The 16,878-nt window shown below is 40.8% G+C and overlaps 1 protein-coding gene across 1 annotated transcript in view; it reads right to left on the reverse strand.

Moving 5' to 3' along the window:
• The window catches only part of LOC109477501 (AF4/FMR2 family member 4-like), a 97,834-nt gene extending 83,512 nt beyond the window's left edge, over positions 1-14,322 (reverse strand). The window contains exons 1-3 of the mRNA XM_019778784.1: positions 14,300-14,322; positions 14,033-14,144; positions 12,675-13,553 (exon numbers count right to left, since the gene is read on the reverse strand). Coding sequence (XP_019634343.1) covers positions 12,675-13,553; positions 14,033-14,144; positions 14,300-14,322 — 1,014 coding nt within the window. The remainder of the gene's footprint in view (positions 1-12,674; positions 13,554-14,032; positions 14,145-14,299) is intronic.
• Positions 14,323-16,878: the final 2,556 nt, after the last annotated feature.

The following is a 16,878-nucleotide window of genomic DNA, read 5'->3' on the forward strand; positions in this document are numbered from 1 at the left end:
CGCGTAGTCACGGCATCCATTAAAAGAACGCTGCGCTTTTTCTACCGACGAAACAAAGCTTCTGTTCGAAATGAAACCGTCCACTTTGACTGGATGAAAAGAGTAGGATAATGTCTCACCTGCTTGCCCCCCCTGTAGCAAAATGGGACGTGCCGGTTACTTATTCATGTGCACTTGGGATTAGTGGGTAGAGGGAGATTTGCTGGCATGCAGCAGGTTCTTGATGTTATGCATGCAGACCTACGTCAGTAGAGGGGCACATGGGTCACCCTCTGCACACATCATACACTAACCCACTGAACAGGGCTGCCTGCCGGGCCCCCTACTGACGTCAGGCCTGCCGCCACACGCACAATTAGCATGACTGAAAAGGTGGGAGGCGCTAAACTGCCGTTTAGGAATTACAACTCATTTCCTACGCACAGCACAGTGGCAACCTGTTTTGACGGGAGTTGTCGGACGCTCGGGGGATTCCTTTATATGGTCGTGTGTCGTGGGCCGTGATTTGTGTACGTAGTTTTCATGGCAGCGATAAATAAGATTGCGGCACTCCTACGTCAGGGATTGTGGTTATTCCACCGGCTCTACGGTGTACGCAAAACAAACAATGTTGACATTTTGATAATCGTCCATGTTCGTTGATCCATGGTGTACATGTATTAACCTACTTCAGTGACGTTTAGGACTACATTAATTTCATTCAGTAGAGTAGAATGTTGAGCTGGAAAATCAACATGGAAACAAAGTCAAAGCAGAAAGACTATACTTAGGTTCGCACAAATTTCAGGGACTGAATATTCAGTATTGGTCAGAATCAAGTTTTCCTCCAAGGCAATTCTTTTTAATCTTACCCTAAAATCATCTATACTTTCAAAATTTTCAACAACCAAAAATTGGATTGTCCTAGTTAATTTCCCTAATTGAATGGCACTGTTTGGTTAGTTCACATTTTTTATAAAAAAACAAGCCAGCAGGGCTCAAAAGGCCTTCCCCCATTTCTACCTACTAGTAATTCTCTTGCTACCTTTTGACATGAAAATCTCCAACAGCCTAAAACCTAACCTGCTGAGGCCTGACAGTAGTCTTTGTGTATGTTTTCTTAAGTAAAACGGGTGTTCCTCCACCTGTCAGAAGTGAAATATCACACAGCGTTCCACCTGTGTAGGTAATACTGCTGGGAAATAAATTTTCTCCCCACAGTTTTTGACAGCGCTACGATGAAACCTCATGATACTCGTAATCATCTGCTCGATAATCTGCAAACAACACTGAGTTGCCTCCAGTGTCTATTATCTCTGACAAGTGAAGATGAGCTAAACCTTCACATCATGTGTTACAGCAACATCAGTCCTCTGTAGAGCAGGAATGTGTACCTAAGGCCTAGGAAAAAAAGGTTGCGTTTCCTATTTCAGTCCTGAAAAAATTAAGGTCGGTAGGTAGGGATTATCTTTTTTTCCTTTTTTTAGAGTTTGGCGATCTCTAGTGATCCATCTTTACAATACAATACAATAAAAGGTAAAACTTCCATGATGACACCTATATCTTCAATGTCAATGTTGGAAAACCGATTGTACAATGTTTCATAACTCAGGTGTCAGATCATGGAGCTAGAAATAGTTGATCAGCTTGAAATATTGCAGGGGCCCATACACAAAAAAGGCTAGGGTCGGTTGGGAAACACAACATTTTTTTCCTAGGCCTGACAAGTAAAAATGAGCTAAACCTTCACATCATGATTGTGTTAGAGCAACATCAGTCCTCTATAAAGTTGTGTACTTTGTTGTATACATTAAAACAATAACCAGACAATTCACTTGAAAATCCAGTTTTGCTGCCCTGAAATCCCTTTGGGTGCCTTTAACCTGTATTGCTGAACTAAATTAGCAACCAGAGAATAAAATAATTGGCATACCTTACCATTTTTTAACAGTTCTGACTGTTAGTGCACAGAAGCCACAGGTCTCAATAGTCCAACCCTTAGAGCAAACATGTCCCTCCCTGCCTACAACATTATCTCTATAGACATCAGTCAAACACCCACACACTGACAGCTACAACACATGCCCACAGGCAGCACGTGCCTCCCAACAACACAAAATTCATTACACCACTTTAGGCATCAACATTTAAGAGGACCCTTTAAAACTTAAGGCATCCAATGCATTTTCAAGGCAGCGAAACTAGATAGTCAATTTTCAGTTCTTTCTTTTAATTAAGTTAGTTTAATCAATCCTGTCAATCAATCATATCTCATATTGTGAAGCAAAAAAGCAATTTCGCTCAAGCCAGACAAAAACTTTGCCCAATCCACCATCTTCGACACAAAAATCGGTGTGTAAAGATAATATTAGAAAGAGATGTCATTAAACTAAACTTAGTCTACCAGCAAAACGTGCCCCTCAAATTTAAAAAAATTCAGGAAATGCCGTTTCAGAGAGCCAAGATTTCAAAATTTCACGGGAAGCATGATCCCCTACAGGATTGTTGAGACACCTCATTCAACAATCATGATACAGCGTCAAACAAAATTGTGATGATGAAAAAATAGCACTGGAAAGGTGATTGGGAGTCGAGTCAGGTACAGGTAGGTGGGGACGTGCGGAGTGTCCCCTTATCGTGACAAGCCGCTCCGCAGGTGGGGACGACACGCGACTCCAATCTCGCGTTAGATATTCAAGGACACATTTCTGCATCAACCGATATTCTCAAGCCACAGGTACTGAGTTTATCAAGAGAAGTTTGTGATGGATCACCTAGCATATAGATTTACTACAGTATAGGTCACCACATGATAAAACAAGAAATCTGAGATTCCAAACCTCTGGAAAGTATACTGTAATGCATAAAGTTGAAAACAACTGCTGAAAATTTCAGATATCACAATAACAGCAATGTTGTTGCTACTACATAACTGAAATGATGGGTTATGTCACAACTATAACAACAAACACAAAAATAATTAATAACCTTCGAAATATTCACTTCTACAAACAATCTTATCATCTCTGTTTTCATAATTATGGAACTACAGTACTTGATCCATTTTTTCACATTAGAGCCCCTAACTACGAATCCTCCATACAGTGAGTGGTCTACGTACTTCTTCCTAGAGAAACTAACGATCTATGATCAATGAGTTAGAGATGACAGATCTTCTACATACTCCCTACATGTGTCTCAAATTAATGTCCTCAACATTCAGTGATTCCTTAAAGACAATCAAAAGAGACATGGTATCATCTGAGTGATAATGAAGATATATAATGAAGTGAAGGGCCTATCTCTAGTGAAATGTCTCCAACATTCAATACTTCATAGGTTTCCTTAAAGATTCCAAGAGACACTCTAAGATTTATCTTGAGATTAAACTATTCATAATTCATAATGCATCAAGCTTGAGTGAAGGGTCTATCTCTAGTGAAATGTCTTCAACACTCAATGCCTCATAGGTTTCCTTAAAGATTCCAAGAGGCACTCTTGAAGAATATCTTGAGGAGATTAAAATTTATAATGTATCAAGCTTAAGTGAAGGACCTATCCCTGGAGTGAGATGTCTTCAACAATCAATGCTTTAGTAGATTTCCTTAAAGATTGCAAGAGACACTCAAGGAGAATACTGGATCATCTAAGTGATAATGAAGATGCACCAAGTGATAAGTGATAGCTCCATCTCTTAAGATGTTATCCCACCTCAGATTTCCATTGCAAGCAAAAGTCTTTACACTCCATCAAGGCAAATCAGTTTGATCTTCTAATAGATAATGAAGATGCACCGGTTGATGAAGGATGGGCCCATCTCCCTGTAATGTCATCCCTGCGAATCCGCGGGGCAGCCAAACGATCAATGCTAAAACTGTTTCCCAGCTATTTGCCAGTAACCCAACCGATTCCTGACCCCGGAATACGTACTCCAAAATCAATTTCTCTGCCAGCCAATTTCTGAGGAGTCCTTCATGACCCTGATGTTTATTCTACTTACCTTAACGGCCAGGCTGATTCCTGATTATAGTGACAAAAGGGAAAATGACAGAGCAAAGGGTAAAAACCAACAGATGAACAATGCCACGGGGACATCAATGGCACAACTGTTATCTATCTACACTAAAGGTAGTCTTCAACATTTCCAATCAAGTACAGTCAAACCTGTACTGGTGAGGCCTGGTCAAACATGTACTTGCACAAGGACAATTATATTTTCAGTGTCAATGTTGGACTTGGAAAACTGATTTCATCACTCAGGTGTCATCATGGAGCTAGAAAAGGTTGAAAAATTCATGTTCCGTGCAGGGCTCCACAAAAAAAAGGCTAGGGTCGGCATTTTTTTTCTATGGTCAGTCAGGAAACACAACATTACTTTTCCTAGGCCTTGGGCACGTTTGACTCACAATGGCCTCATTGCTTTGCTGGACTGAACAATCATCTGATTCTTGACTCACGACCAAAGTGACTCATGCTTGCAGCGGAGGGAAGTTGATTAAGTGAAGGTATTTAGTAAGCCGAGCAGATATTCATGAACATGTTCAGCCTGCCCATAATAACCACGACGGACTGTAGCCGAAATTTGATTGACCAATCAAGCCATGTCCTTCTGGGACCGCTGGCCAAAACCAGAAGTTTAAATATTTATGGCGACAGTGTACTAAAAACATCCATTACCATAATCAACTGGGTAGAATTTTAAAATACGATATCATTCAGTAATTAATTCATCAATTCTTACAATTAAAAACTGAACAAAAATGACCGGTTTTGACAAAATGTCCCTCAAAAAATGCAACTAAATAAGCTACAAGCTGCTGCTATATCAAGCAGTGTTATGTATACCTGTATTTAACCTAACTAAAACTATTTGATCATTGCTATCTGAAAAACTTTCATAGTACAATATCATTCAGTGATCTATTTTAGTTACAATCTGAGCAAAAATAAAAGTGTTTCAACAAAATGTCTCTCGTGAGAGGCTGTTAAATAAGCATCATCAAAACTGCTGCTATATCAAGCGTTGTTATGTACATTTTACAGAGTCTACCTCTAATCACCCGATGATTAAGACCTTTTACATGCAGTGATACTCAATCCGAGGTGTCGACTTGTGTAATTAGCAGCCTTTGTCAACACTAACAACAGCCATTCTGTTCCAGTCCTAAAAAAAAACATTAGGGTCAGTAGGTAGGGATTATCTTTTTTTTTAGACTCTAAATCTCTACAGTCTACTTACATTTTTGCACCAAAAATTGAAATACATGTATTCTAATTGAAAAAAAAATCTTGGTGTGATTATGATGTACTTCTACTTTCAACATATTTGTGCAACTATCGTAGGGTTGAGTCAACTTACTTTGTGAGGAAGTAACAAAAGAAATTGACTTTCAAATTGTCCTAATGTTATATAATGCAGCTTTAACATAGCTAGGACCTGGTCATTACAATGATAACATAACTGTCTACAATGCTGACATAACTATCCTACCAGTACCCCAGGGACCATCCATGCACTGTGAAACATTCATCTAACAACATGTCTGCCACAACAGGAGTTTAACAGAACTATAACCTTCAAATAACCTCCTGTCCCTACCTGTTTGTTCTGTTTACGTCTCCGGGAGTGTGCGGCTCGCATCGCCCCCGTTCTGCGTACCATACCTGCCATACCTACTCAGGCCTCAAGCTCTAACCACTGCCAAAGGGCCCGCCGTCATTTCCACGTAGATTAGAGCTGGACGAAAAGCATTTTACTTAACCCATATAACGGCTAATGGCTGTATTTTCCAGTAGAGCTACCGAATCCCGCGGGACGTCGCTTGAGGTCGCGTAGCGTTTCCCCTTCATCTTTCCGTCCAATCGGATTGCTCCGCCGCCTTTTGGGCTGCGGAGCGATTTCCCCAATGGCCTGGAATGATCTATTAGGCAATTATTCCCGCGCAGATATACACTTCTAATTATATCTGTGATTCACTCATGTGAGCTACAAGGTAATTGGTAACTGGTGAAACCTGGACATAAGTCACAACAAATCAACAACCAGAGAAATTAAAGATAAAAACATTGGGAAAAACACATGTACCTAATGTGCTGTCCTTACGACTCATGTTTATCACATTAGTTCATATACATAATATATCAGTGACTATGGTCTCATACAAAGCAGTGCTATAATACGCAAGGCTTCAAACAATTTTTTGTTTACTGCAAGTGTGATTCGTAAATGGAAGGTTGTTTAATTTTCCTCATAATTTAAATCTGTATCTGTATAGCCGATATTAATGACCTTTGGTGTAACACACAAAATGTGACATCTATTATGATTATATGAAATATATGGAAAAGTCTTTTTTTTGTGCGTCCTATCTTTTGTTATCATTTTTGTTGGTTTCTCAAGATCAGTAATTATGATTAAATGATTACCCTTAAAAATCATTAATAAATAAATGAAATAATGATCCTTTGATTGCAGGAATAAGTTAGTATGGCCTAAACCTGAGAGATACCACTTAACAGCTGTATTCTGGTGCTGTCCAGGGTACTGAATAGCTATTTTTAGGGTGCTGAAAAGCTATATTCTGGTGCTGTCCAGGGTACTGAATAGCTGTTTTAGGGTACTGAAAAGCTGTAATCTGGTGCTGTACAGGGTACTGAAAAGCTGTAATCTGGTGCTGTACAGGGTAGTGAAAGCTGTAATCTGGTGCTGTACAGGGTAGTGAAAAGCTGCATTCTGGTGCTGTCCTGGGTGCTGAATAGCTGTATTTAGGGAGCTGAAAAGCTGTAATCTGGTGTTGTCCAGGGTGATGATATCTGTATTCTGGGTACTGAACAGCTGTATTCTGGTGCTGTCCGGGGTGCTGACCTTGTAGCTGTTCTTAACCACACCTTCCACAGCGGCTCCCGCTCCAGGTCAGGCCATTACCAGAATACGGGATCAATGGTAGTAATGCCTCGCCTCCCGGTAACCCTCCATCCATCACGCGCTGCTCCCCGCGTATCAGATCAAGACGAGGCTTAGCACGGCGCCGCCAGCTCCCAATCACCACGACACCACGCCAAACACTCCGCCATATAACACCACTAAACGCTAATTATGGAATAAATCAGGCACCGTCCAATTTAACCCAACCTTCCTCCCCCTAACAAGTTTTTCTTTTTACACCCTTCCGAAACGTGCCGGAATCACACTTTCCTAGAGAGTTATGAACCACGACTAATTTACTCGAGAATGACCGGACATAAAGAGACTGGATAAATGGTTAATGGTAAGTCTGACTGGAAATTTGCGACGGGTTCCACCAATGGCTTCACTTCTTGGAAGGGGAGGGAGACAAGGGCTAGGAAATGTGACGACACCGTTTGGGTAATGCGCCTGAAGAACTCGGCACAATAGAAATAAATGGCAGGTGCTTATTTCTCCATTAAGCCATCAACGATGGCCAATCATTCGTCTTTACACGAAAATTCATTATCAGTGAGCCATCATCGCTGAATCAAGTATTGACAATCGGGGATCGATACAGCAGTAGATATTATGTACCGCAACAACCTTGCTGAATACTTTTACATACAGCAAGCAATCTCAGATTCCAAACCTCCAGGAAGCATTTAATCCATAATGTTCACAATGTCTGCTAACGATTCCATCCCATTAAAGCAATGTTACCAGTGAGTAACAGTACATAACTGAAATAAAAATACAGAACTACATGTAAAAAAAAACCCTCCTGAAAGTCGTATGGTGTGAACTACTAGTCCCACAGCCTTGAGTTATGGCTGAAACATGACCGAAAACAATACCTTCGATGGCAGGATATCTCCTTTCTCAAAGGTGCATGGAGCCTTCTCCACAGCCTGAGCAAAGGGATTCAATAAAGCAAAGCCAAAAGTTGACAATAATTACAGTAATTGTAAACATATCATGACAGAGGCTGAGCCCGATGTGAACCAAAATGGTAAGAAGGCACCAAAATAATCCATGTCATGATTCTCCTCATCATCCGTACTCAGCCCTGTGTCCTTGGTTTCTAACACAACATGTTTTCTGATAAGATCTAAAAAGCCGAAAGCCATTACCTGTCCATTAATGCATCTCAGAACTAGATTGTGCTGCGTGGAAGACAAACATTCACTGCAGTTACACAGGTAAACAGCTAGGAGGTGCAGTGCAAAATACTACTGGTATGAAAACACTACTCCTAGCTATTGACATTGTATCACACCTTAAGTAATGAGAGATTTGTAGCAGCCCTCTGGGCAAGTCCAGTTTCTTGTGAAATTATAGTTCAAACTTGCATCATTATGACTTCTACCAATGCAGATGAACTTCGAAGATAAGATTTTCCAATGCAAACAACCCAGACAAAAGAAACAATATACAGGTGCAAAGATGAAACGATTTAACTGAGCCAGGGGCATACCGGTAACTACTGTAGGTGAAAATATAAAAGCAAGTAAGTCTCTTAAAATTACAAACAACACAGCAACTTCAATGCAATCCTAGCCCTTTGAAATAACTCAAATAGCTATTTAGGCAGTCATTTATGTAATTTTATACAGGCCCGGATAAATCAAATCAAATCCACAGCTATCTTGATGACAAGTACAGAATTAGAACATTTCTATATGCGTCATGTAGCCTAGGACTGAAATGGGCGCTATTTTTGGCATGCAGTCTCTCTAGAGTATATATATATTTTACACGTGTAGTGCCACACACTAAGCTATTCAAGTAGTATTGTTACTAGCTGATGGTACTTTCTTTCAAGACATCTCCCACATGACAAGCCAAGGCCTCCTTCTCACACCTCTGACATCATACATTATAATACACACACGTGTAGCGCCACTCGCTAAGCAATGTTCTATTCAGAGAGCAACGATACCAGCTGTGTTGACAGTCCTGCCAAGAATGGAATAATTTCTTTGAAGTTTGAAGACAACTAACATCTTCAACATGTCCCTCTGGCACCTCTTAAATCATACATTATAATACATGTACACACACGTGTAGCGCCACTCGCTAAGCAATGTTCTATTCAGAGAGCATTGTTACCAGCTGTGTTAACTGTCCTGTCAAAAACAGAATACTTACGCACTCACTTCTGTACCGCAAACTCATCATTACCTCGAACAAATAATTTGCCAAATTTCTTTTTGCCGTACATATAGTTCCGCCAAAATGTCCATTTTTTTCGGGCTGCAAATTGTGCTAACATGAACATAAAGTGATTTCTTTCATCTTATACATGACAAGCCAATGTCTCCCTCTCACACTTCTGAAATCATACATTATAATATTCACACGTGTAGCGCCACTCGCTAAGCAATGTTCTATTCAGAGAGTAACATTACCAGCTGTGTTAACTAACATCCTGCTAAGAACAGAATAATTTCTTTGAAGACAACCCAAGGTCTCTTTCTCCTACACCTCTGAAACATGCAACAAAACCCTTTCATCTACAAACGAGATTCTAGCTATTTTGGGAACACTGTATAATGATGAATGTGATCAAAACAGGAAGGCTGTCATTCAATAACATGAAATCCGTAAGGCCAGATGAATCAAGCACTCTTGTTTGCTTTTCTTGCACACTAAAAAAATGTAACCAAAAAGAATTTGACGGTGAACTAAAAAAGTTGTGAATTTTAGTAGTTTTTGTACCTTTTGGATTCACAGTTTCAGCTACTGTTTTTTAATTGTAAAATATCATGAGCTTGAGAGAAAGTCTATAACTTGGTACACACAGTTTTATAGTTAGATGTAAATTTTAAGTTTCCTGCTTACTGCTCCTAAGAGAGGCATTATCTTTTGTTTTCAAGCACCTATTCCCAAAAATGAATTTCAAGCCCTGCCTTTACATGATGGCCCAGTCTAACAAACAAGAGATCTGTTTATAATCATTATTCTTTAACCTATGACCAGCCTCTCCAACTGTCCTGCGACTTGCTATATATCATATAATGTAATCCAACGCCACAGGGTGTCTGCTACAGCGCCAGTTACCATGGCATCTAGACAGGGTCATTGACATTTTGTGTTTGCAGAAGAGGAAATGCAGCAAAAACAACATATTTTCCTTCTGCAAAATATAAAGATTAAACAGCTTTCTACAAGCCCTACTTTGTATATCCTGACCTCTTGCTGAATTTTATTCTTTATTGTGAAATGTATGAGTGAAACATTAAAATAAATTTGTATGGCCTAAGCTGTAGAGATGTATGTACTTCCTATCTACACGATTGCAGATCAGTATCTGATTGTTTTCTGCTTGTTTGATATTCTGAGCCAGCCTTTATGTAGTGCGATGCGTGGAATGCCTTATAAATGATTCAGGCAACAGATGAGACTGATATCATCTAATATTAATGACAACGCAGTCCCTACCATATAGCACTACAGCTCAGACAACTAATCAACCTAGGAGATATAATGTACAAGACATGAATTCTTTATAAGAAGAATAGCGTAGCCGCAAGGTACTTCCCAGCACAATCGTTTCTAACATTCTATCGTGTCTGGAGATCAATTTTGCGTTATGCATTTTTTTCATGGATAGGAAGTGGTTAAAAACCATAGGACGGAAATAGAAGTGGATCAGAAATACACCATCACTAAGCTGTCACGACATGGATGTTATGTTGAATCAGTCGTCGGTTTGGTCACGATAAGAATCTGGGAGGGAGAGTGGAAAATTCCATCTGACCCATTTGGCACTCGTTCAGGTTTTGCTCCAGAAGTGACACTGACGCCACCTTGCAGCCGGTACTGAAACTACATAGCCTTTTGTCTATAATCATATCCCCATCACAAAGACCTTGAACTGCAGCAGATAAAGAATAATACACAAATTATTCTCCATTCGTGCAGCCAGAGCTGTAGGATATACACAGTGTTATGCAGCTTTGTGCCCTTTCTATTTATAAAATAATTGGATGGATTTCAAGCCTGCTTGGCTACCATACAAAAACTACATCACCCAATTTAGATGAGAAACAAGTAAAATCTGAGATTTTATACCTCCGGGCTTTTTATTGTATATTTTCATATGTAATTTGTTATGTATAGTTGATGGTGTTGAATTTTATGTGTTAGAGAAGATGCATGTGCACAACAACAATTGTTGCGCACCGCAGAACTAGGGGTTTAAACAAAGAATTTATCGAGACCGGACACCCTTCTTTGCGAGGGGTCATATACGTGGACCAGCCCGACAATATCTTAAACACGCCAAAGGTCAACGGTCGCGACCATTTTCAGGCTCAAAGGGGTGTTCTGGGGCCACCAAAAGGCACAATTTTCACGCCCGAAAACACATATACAATAAAAACAAAAGAACGTGCATCATCTATAGCCCAATAGCAAAACAGTCCCGAGTCCAAAAAAAATCCATCCACCCAAACGTGAGAAACAGCTGCGAACATGAAAATCTAAATCTCTCACAAAACCCTTCTGCGGAAGGATGTCTCCTCCCCCGGAGGTAAAAATCTGGGCTAAACTGACTTGATCTGGTGAATTCCAGTGAAAACCAGAAAGGGGTGGATTGCAGAAGTGTATGATAAAAAAAAAATATTACGAAACCACAGCAACAAATTGTAATTCACTACTTTTTTAGAGAAAACTTAGAAGAGATTTGATTTAAAAAGAATGCACAATTTTTTCTCAATCTCCATCCAGATTATGAAGATATTTGTGTATTTTTCTCCTGGCATACTTCAAGATAATTATATTCAACAATCTTTCAAACAGAAAAATCTATGTATCAGTAAGGTATATCCCAATTCCTACTGTACTATGCATCTCCAGTATGTGGAGTGATCAGTACATACATTACTGCCAACGGGCGATAGCTAATGTCAACATCGGTGCCAGACTGAAAATGACGCCAACCAGGAAATGCGTTTGACTTCCGCCATTAATTCTAAACCTGAGTATACTTGGATACTAGACGTATTTGAATTTGTATAGGTACATACAAATCAGGTACATAATAATTACAGAAAAAGTGGGGGTTTTGTCTTCCACTGTTTTAGAAAAAAGGACTTACACCCAACAAGTTAGAATGTGGCATCAGCATTTAGAGTACAGTAGTCAAATGCTATACTAAGTCTAGTATTTTTATCATAAGAAAAGCAGACTTTGTATTAATGCTTATATTCTGTACATTATATTTTTATTATCTCTTGTCTCTGCATACTTGTTGTTTGAAATGAATCTTACTTAAAGTAAATATCATTTTAGTACCATAAGACTTGATATAAGCAAAGATTGATTGATTGACGAGAGTGTAGGACATTCATTTTTACCTCCAAATTGATGGACTTATTGATTGCTTGATTTACAAAATGGTGCTTTCAACATTAAAACTCGTGGAAGATACTTAATTGACCGACCACAGTTGTGACCCACAGTCTGAGAGGGGGCCACTACCTGTGAGGAAGCTCTCAAAACTGCTGCTCAAAAGCAGCAGAAAAGACGAGCCAGAATTGTAAGAGATACCAATCTTCTGTCAAACACTGGTCTGTTCTCCTACCTGCACCATGACTGTGGTGATTTCGTTCCAAAATAGGACTCTACAGCCACATGCGAACAATGACAGAAGTGGTCTTCATCTGTCATACTGAAGGACAATCACCAAGATTGCTACGAAATGATTGATTGATTTACAAGACTGTAAATAAGACCTTCTTACCTCGGAGGTGTCGGGCATGGTGAGTCTGAGCTTCCTCTTCACGTCTTCCCTGGACAGTTCCCTCTCCCCGCCCTCCTTCTTCCCTCCACTGCTCGACCCGGCCAGGAGACCGTTGGGACGTTCCTCTGCCCTGTCCGCCCCCTTCCCGCCGCTGTGACTGGGCCGATGACTGCCAGGCGCGGTTGACAGCGGCGCCGGCATCTGGAACGCGTCGTCCTTTGTCGACGAGGCTTCCATCTTGACGGAGACGGAGGAAGAGTCGGGCTGAACCGGAGGAGACTTCTCCGGTCTGGAATGCGCGGGTTTGGAATGCGGCTCCGCAGCCTTGCTACTGTGTGAGTGACCCGTGGCGCCCTGCCCGTCCTTCGAGCGGTGCGGGCTCACCGAGGGTCTCTTACTGCTGGACTTGCGTCTCTCGTGGCCCGTCTCGGAGGTTCTCCCGGGCCGGGAGCCTTCTGACGACTCCTTGCTCCGTGGTTCCTCCTGCCTCTTCCTTTCTTCAGACTTGTCGGCATTTTTCTGCCCGTGGGAAGAAGAAGAAGACTTGTGATTGGCTGACGACCGCCCCTCGCTTCCCCGTCTGTCCGCGGGCGACTTGGAGCCACGCCCCCGGCTGCGCTCGCTACTCGAGCTCCGGCCGGACTGCTTGGGCCTGTGGCTGCCCGCGCTTTTCTGCGCCGGGGGGAGCTGGCCATTCGCCGGGAACTTGGACGCCCAGACACTGTCGGCCGTCTTGTTGAGGACAGGAGTCTGCGGACCCTTGGGGATCCCCAGGAGATACTGGTTATGACTGCTGAGCATGGAGTGTCGGATCAGACTGAACTGCCCCAGAGTCTCCTGAGTCTTACGGTACACGTGGTCATCAGGCGGGGGCTCGATCTGGAAGGAATGTCGAGAAAAACATGTCACTTCTCGGATGCCATTACCTACACAATAAATTCTTCTTCTACATGGCCAGAAGCACAAGCAGGTAAGATAAGCAACTTTCTTTGAGACAAACTTTAAGACCACACACTATGGTGTGTATCGAAGAAACTAGAAAGGTAACATTTGGAAAGCAATATACCTGGTAATACATAATATTTTCCTTCACATGTTCTAGCCCAACTATACTGCACTGTTTTACTCTTCCACAAATCCATTCATACACATGGTGACCAGCCCCTCCAACTCCCTTACTGCAACTTGCTACAAAATGTAACCCAACACTACAGGCTGTCTACAGCACGGAACCAACTACCACGGTAACAACTCTCTGGTTCAGAAAATCTCGCAAAAAATAGAGAGAAATAGAAAGAGGGAGAGAGAGAGAGGGAGAAAGAGAGAAGGGGATGAAAGACGAGGAATACTGTACATACCTTGACTGGTGCGTCAAAGAGTGGCTTGGACACAGCGGGGGGTTCGGTGGAGACCTTCATGCCAGCGCGCTGCAGCTGGGCCTGCCGACGGAGCTCCACACGGTCCACACTACTGCAGGGGACAGCAGGGATTATGCATCATTGACATGTATCAATAACAGTTACTGTACAAACAAGAAATTCAACATGTCAATGTGAATTAAGGCTGTCCTCCAGGGAAAGGTACTCTTCATGACTTTCCTCACTCTACCCAGGTAAAATGGGTACTTGACTTTGGTTGGGGAGGTCATTTTTGAAGGCAGTGGAAGGATGGGTCCTATCTTTCAATACCGTGCCCTAAACACAGTGGATCGACAACCCACTGCCCCTACGGCCTGAAAGGCTATAGGACTATCTTTATAGATATCTGAGAGTCAGTGAATGATTTAATCGGGTTAGCAAGACACTCATGTTTGTAGCGCTTTTGTCGAGAAATGCACAGCTTTCAATCCACATTGTAGGACTTTTGAATGCGATTTGCATGTATGTAGATGGGAAGATGTTTGAGATCTGTACTCTGTACAGTACAATGAAGTAGCAGGTAGATGTTATCCAGACTTGCAGTAGACACAACTGTTTCCTGGGTAACTCAGAGCCGACAAAGACACATTAAACTTGGCAAGCCTTCAAGACTGGCACCACCCATCTAGGAGTGCAGACTGAAATAACAAATCCCTGTCGACAATGAACTTAAACTGCCTTAACCTCCTTCCTGCTGAGTTATGCTAAAACTATTACAGCCTGAGTGAGTAACCTAGGTTACAGCAGTGTGAAGGTTAATCCTATTTCCAACATCACGTTAACCCCATTACTAAATATACAGTGTATATACTTTAACAGCTATATAGTCAATTCAAAGTCTATGACTGTGGATTTGGTAGGACTTCAATCTTTTATCCTCTATCTAAGTTATTCATATCAATAATTATATTTTGTCGGACAAATACCTCCATTACCAGCAGGTATAGTATTTCATGTTTACTTGACTTTAATCAGAAGTATCCAGCATACAGTATTTCATTAATAAACAAATATCATGCTGGACACCTTATCGCTATACAGAGAACATGCTATCTGTTTTTTTATGTTTGTTTGTTTGCTTGTTTTTTAATCATAAGCAATTCACATTGCCCTGCAGGTCACTTTTCAGTCATTGAGAATTCAAATTGCCCTAGAGGTCACTTTTCATGGCAGAAATGTCAACCAAACAGGAAAAGAAAACAGATATGGATTACAGGACTGATGTTTTCTAAACATTCACATGTCTGTTTCTTCTAGAAAATATTACAGACAAACATGTACATTTGTATTAATATTGCTAATATTGCCATTATCTACACTAACCCTGCAAAAATGAGCAAACTTTACTGTCTTAATGCAGCAAACTGTTGTCCTAAATACACTTCACAGTTCACAGCCTCTTAACCCTGGAGACCTCAAACAAAGGGTCACACAACAGGGCTCAAAATCACCTCATCTATAACCTATAATCTACAGGAGAAAATTTAATGTTCAGAAAAATAGAAAATGGCAAGAGTTAAAATATTTATAGAAAAGGTGACACAAAATTCTTTCACTTATCTCACATTTGTCTGATTCATTTTTTTTTCAGATTTCAAAAAAAATCAGATTCTGAATCAACTCAGGTTCTGTATGAAAAATGCTCATAGTAATAATGTAAATGCATTTTGGCCTAACAGTTAAAAAAAGTCCTAGTTATTTTAGTTTTTCCGCCTATCAATGCAGCGGATTGATTAAACTTAAAAATTTATTGTTTAAATTTGGAGCTATCATATAGGATGCCTGGACCAGTTTTTTTTTCCTCTGTCGATTCATCTTTCGGAAAAACCTGAATATCTGTACACCAACAAATTAAATTGGTGTGGCCTAAATAGTAAATAAAGTTCATGGACAGAACTAAGGAAAGAAAAAAAGGAAGTACATAGTACTTCAAGCCCTTGAACAGATGAGTCCAAATATGGTTCCTCCCACTCTGAGAACTGTTCCACCTGTTAGCAACCCTTTTATGGTTCATAATGATAGGCGAGTCTGTGGCACTTATAGTGTGATAAGATTAACACATGCTGACAGGCATCTGTGTTGATGAGGCCTGAGGGCCTGGAGTTTTTAATGCAAAACCTTGCATGTGTAAGTAAGTAAGAGATGATAATTACATGCAAGCACGTTGCAAATACATTGTACAGTTCTGAAACATCAATGTGATTTGACATTTCTCTTGTTTAAACTGCCCTGTTTAGAATACAAATAATGGTAGATAATATCAATAATGATGCGTTTGTTACCCACATGTGTATTTATAACAAAACCCTAAGGCTCAGACCTCTTGTGGCTATGAAGTATGTACATATATAAAGGGTACAGATCCTGATCAGTGTCTTTATCAACAGAGGGTCAGATCAGGAAGCTGTTAGACCCTGTTCATACCAGACTTATATTTAGCGGTTTCAACCGGTTTTTCAAAAACCCGGCTAAAACCCTTAGCGTTCATACCAGACTTTTGATAACCGGTTTTGTAAAAATCCTGTCCGGTGAATATCCAATTAATCGGCCATGACTGCAGTTTGAATAACCGTTCCTCCCGCTCTTCTGATTGTTGTCCTTGGCCTTCTTGCTTGTATGCCGTCTTCAGTTTGTTTTTTTTACCTTAGTGCAGCACTGATCCTTTATCTTCAAGAAATCAGCCTCCTCCAACATTTTGTTTCGGTAGAGCCCTCCCCCCCCTAGCTTTTCGAATTTGGCGACTCCTACTCTCCAAACCTTAGTATCAGGAGCGTCCCGTTCGCCGA

Source organism: Branchiostoma belcheri, unplaced genomic scaffold (genome assembly GCF_001625305.1).
Source record: "Branchiostoma belcheri isolate BF01 breed outbred unplaced genomic scaffold, Haploidv18h27 scaffold40, whole genome shotgun sequence".
NCBI lineage: Eukaryota > Metazoa > Chordata > Leptocardii > Amphioxiformes > Branchiostomatidae > Branchiostoma > Branchiostoma belcheri.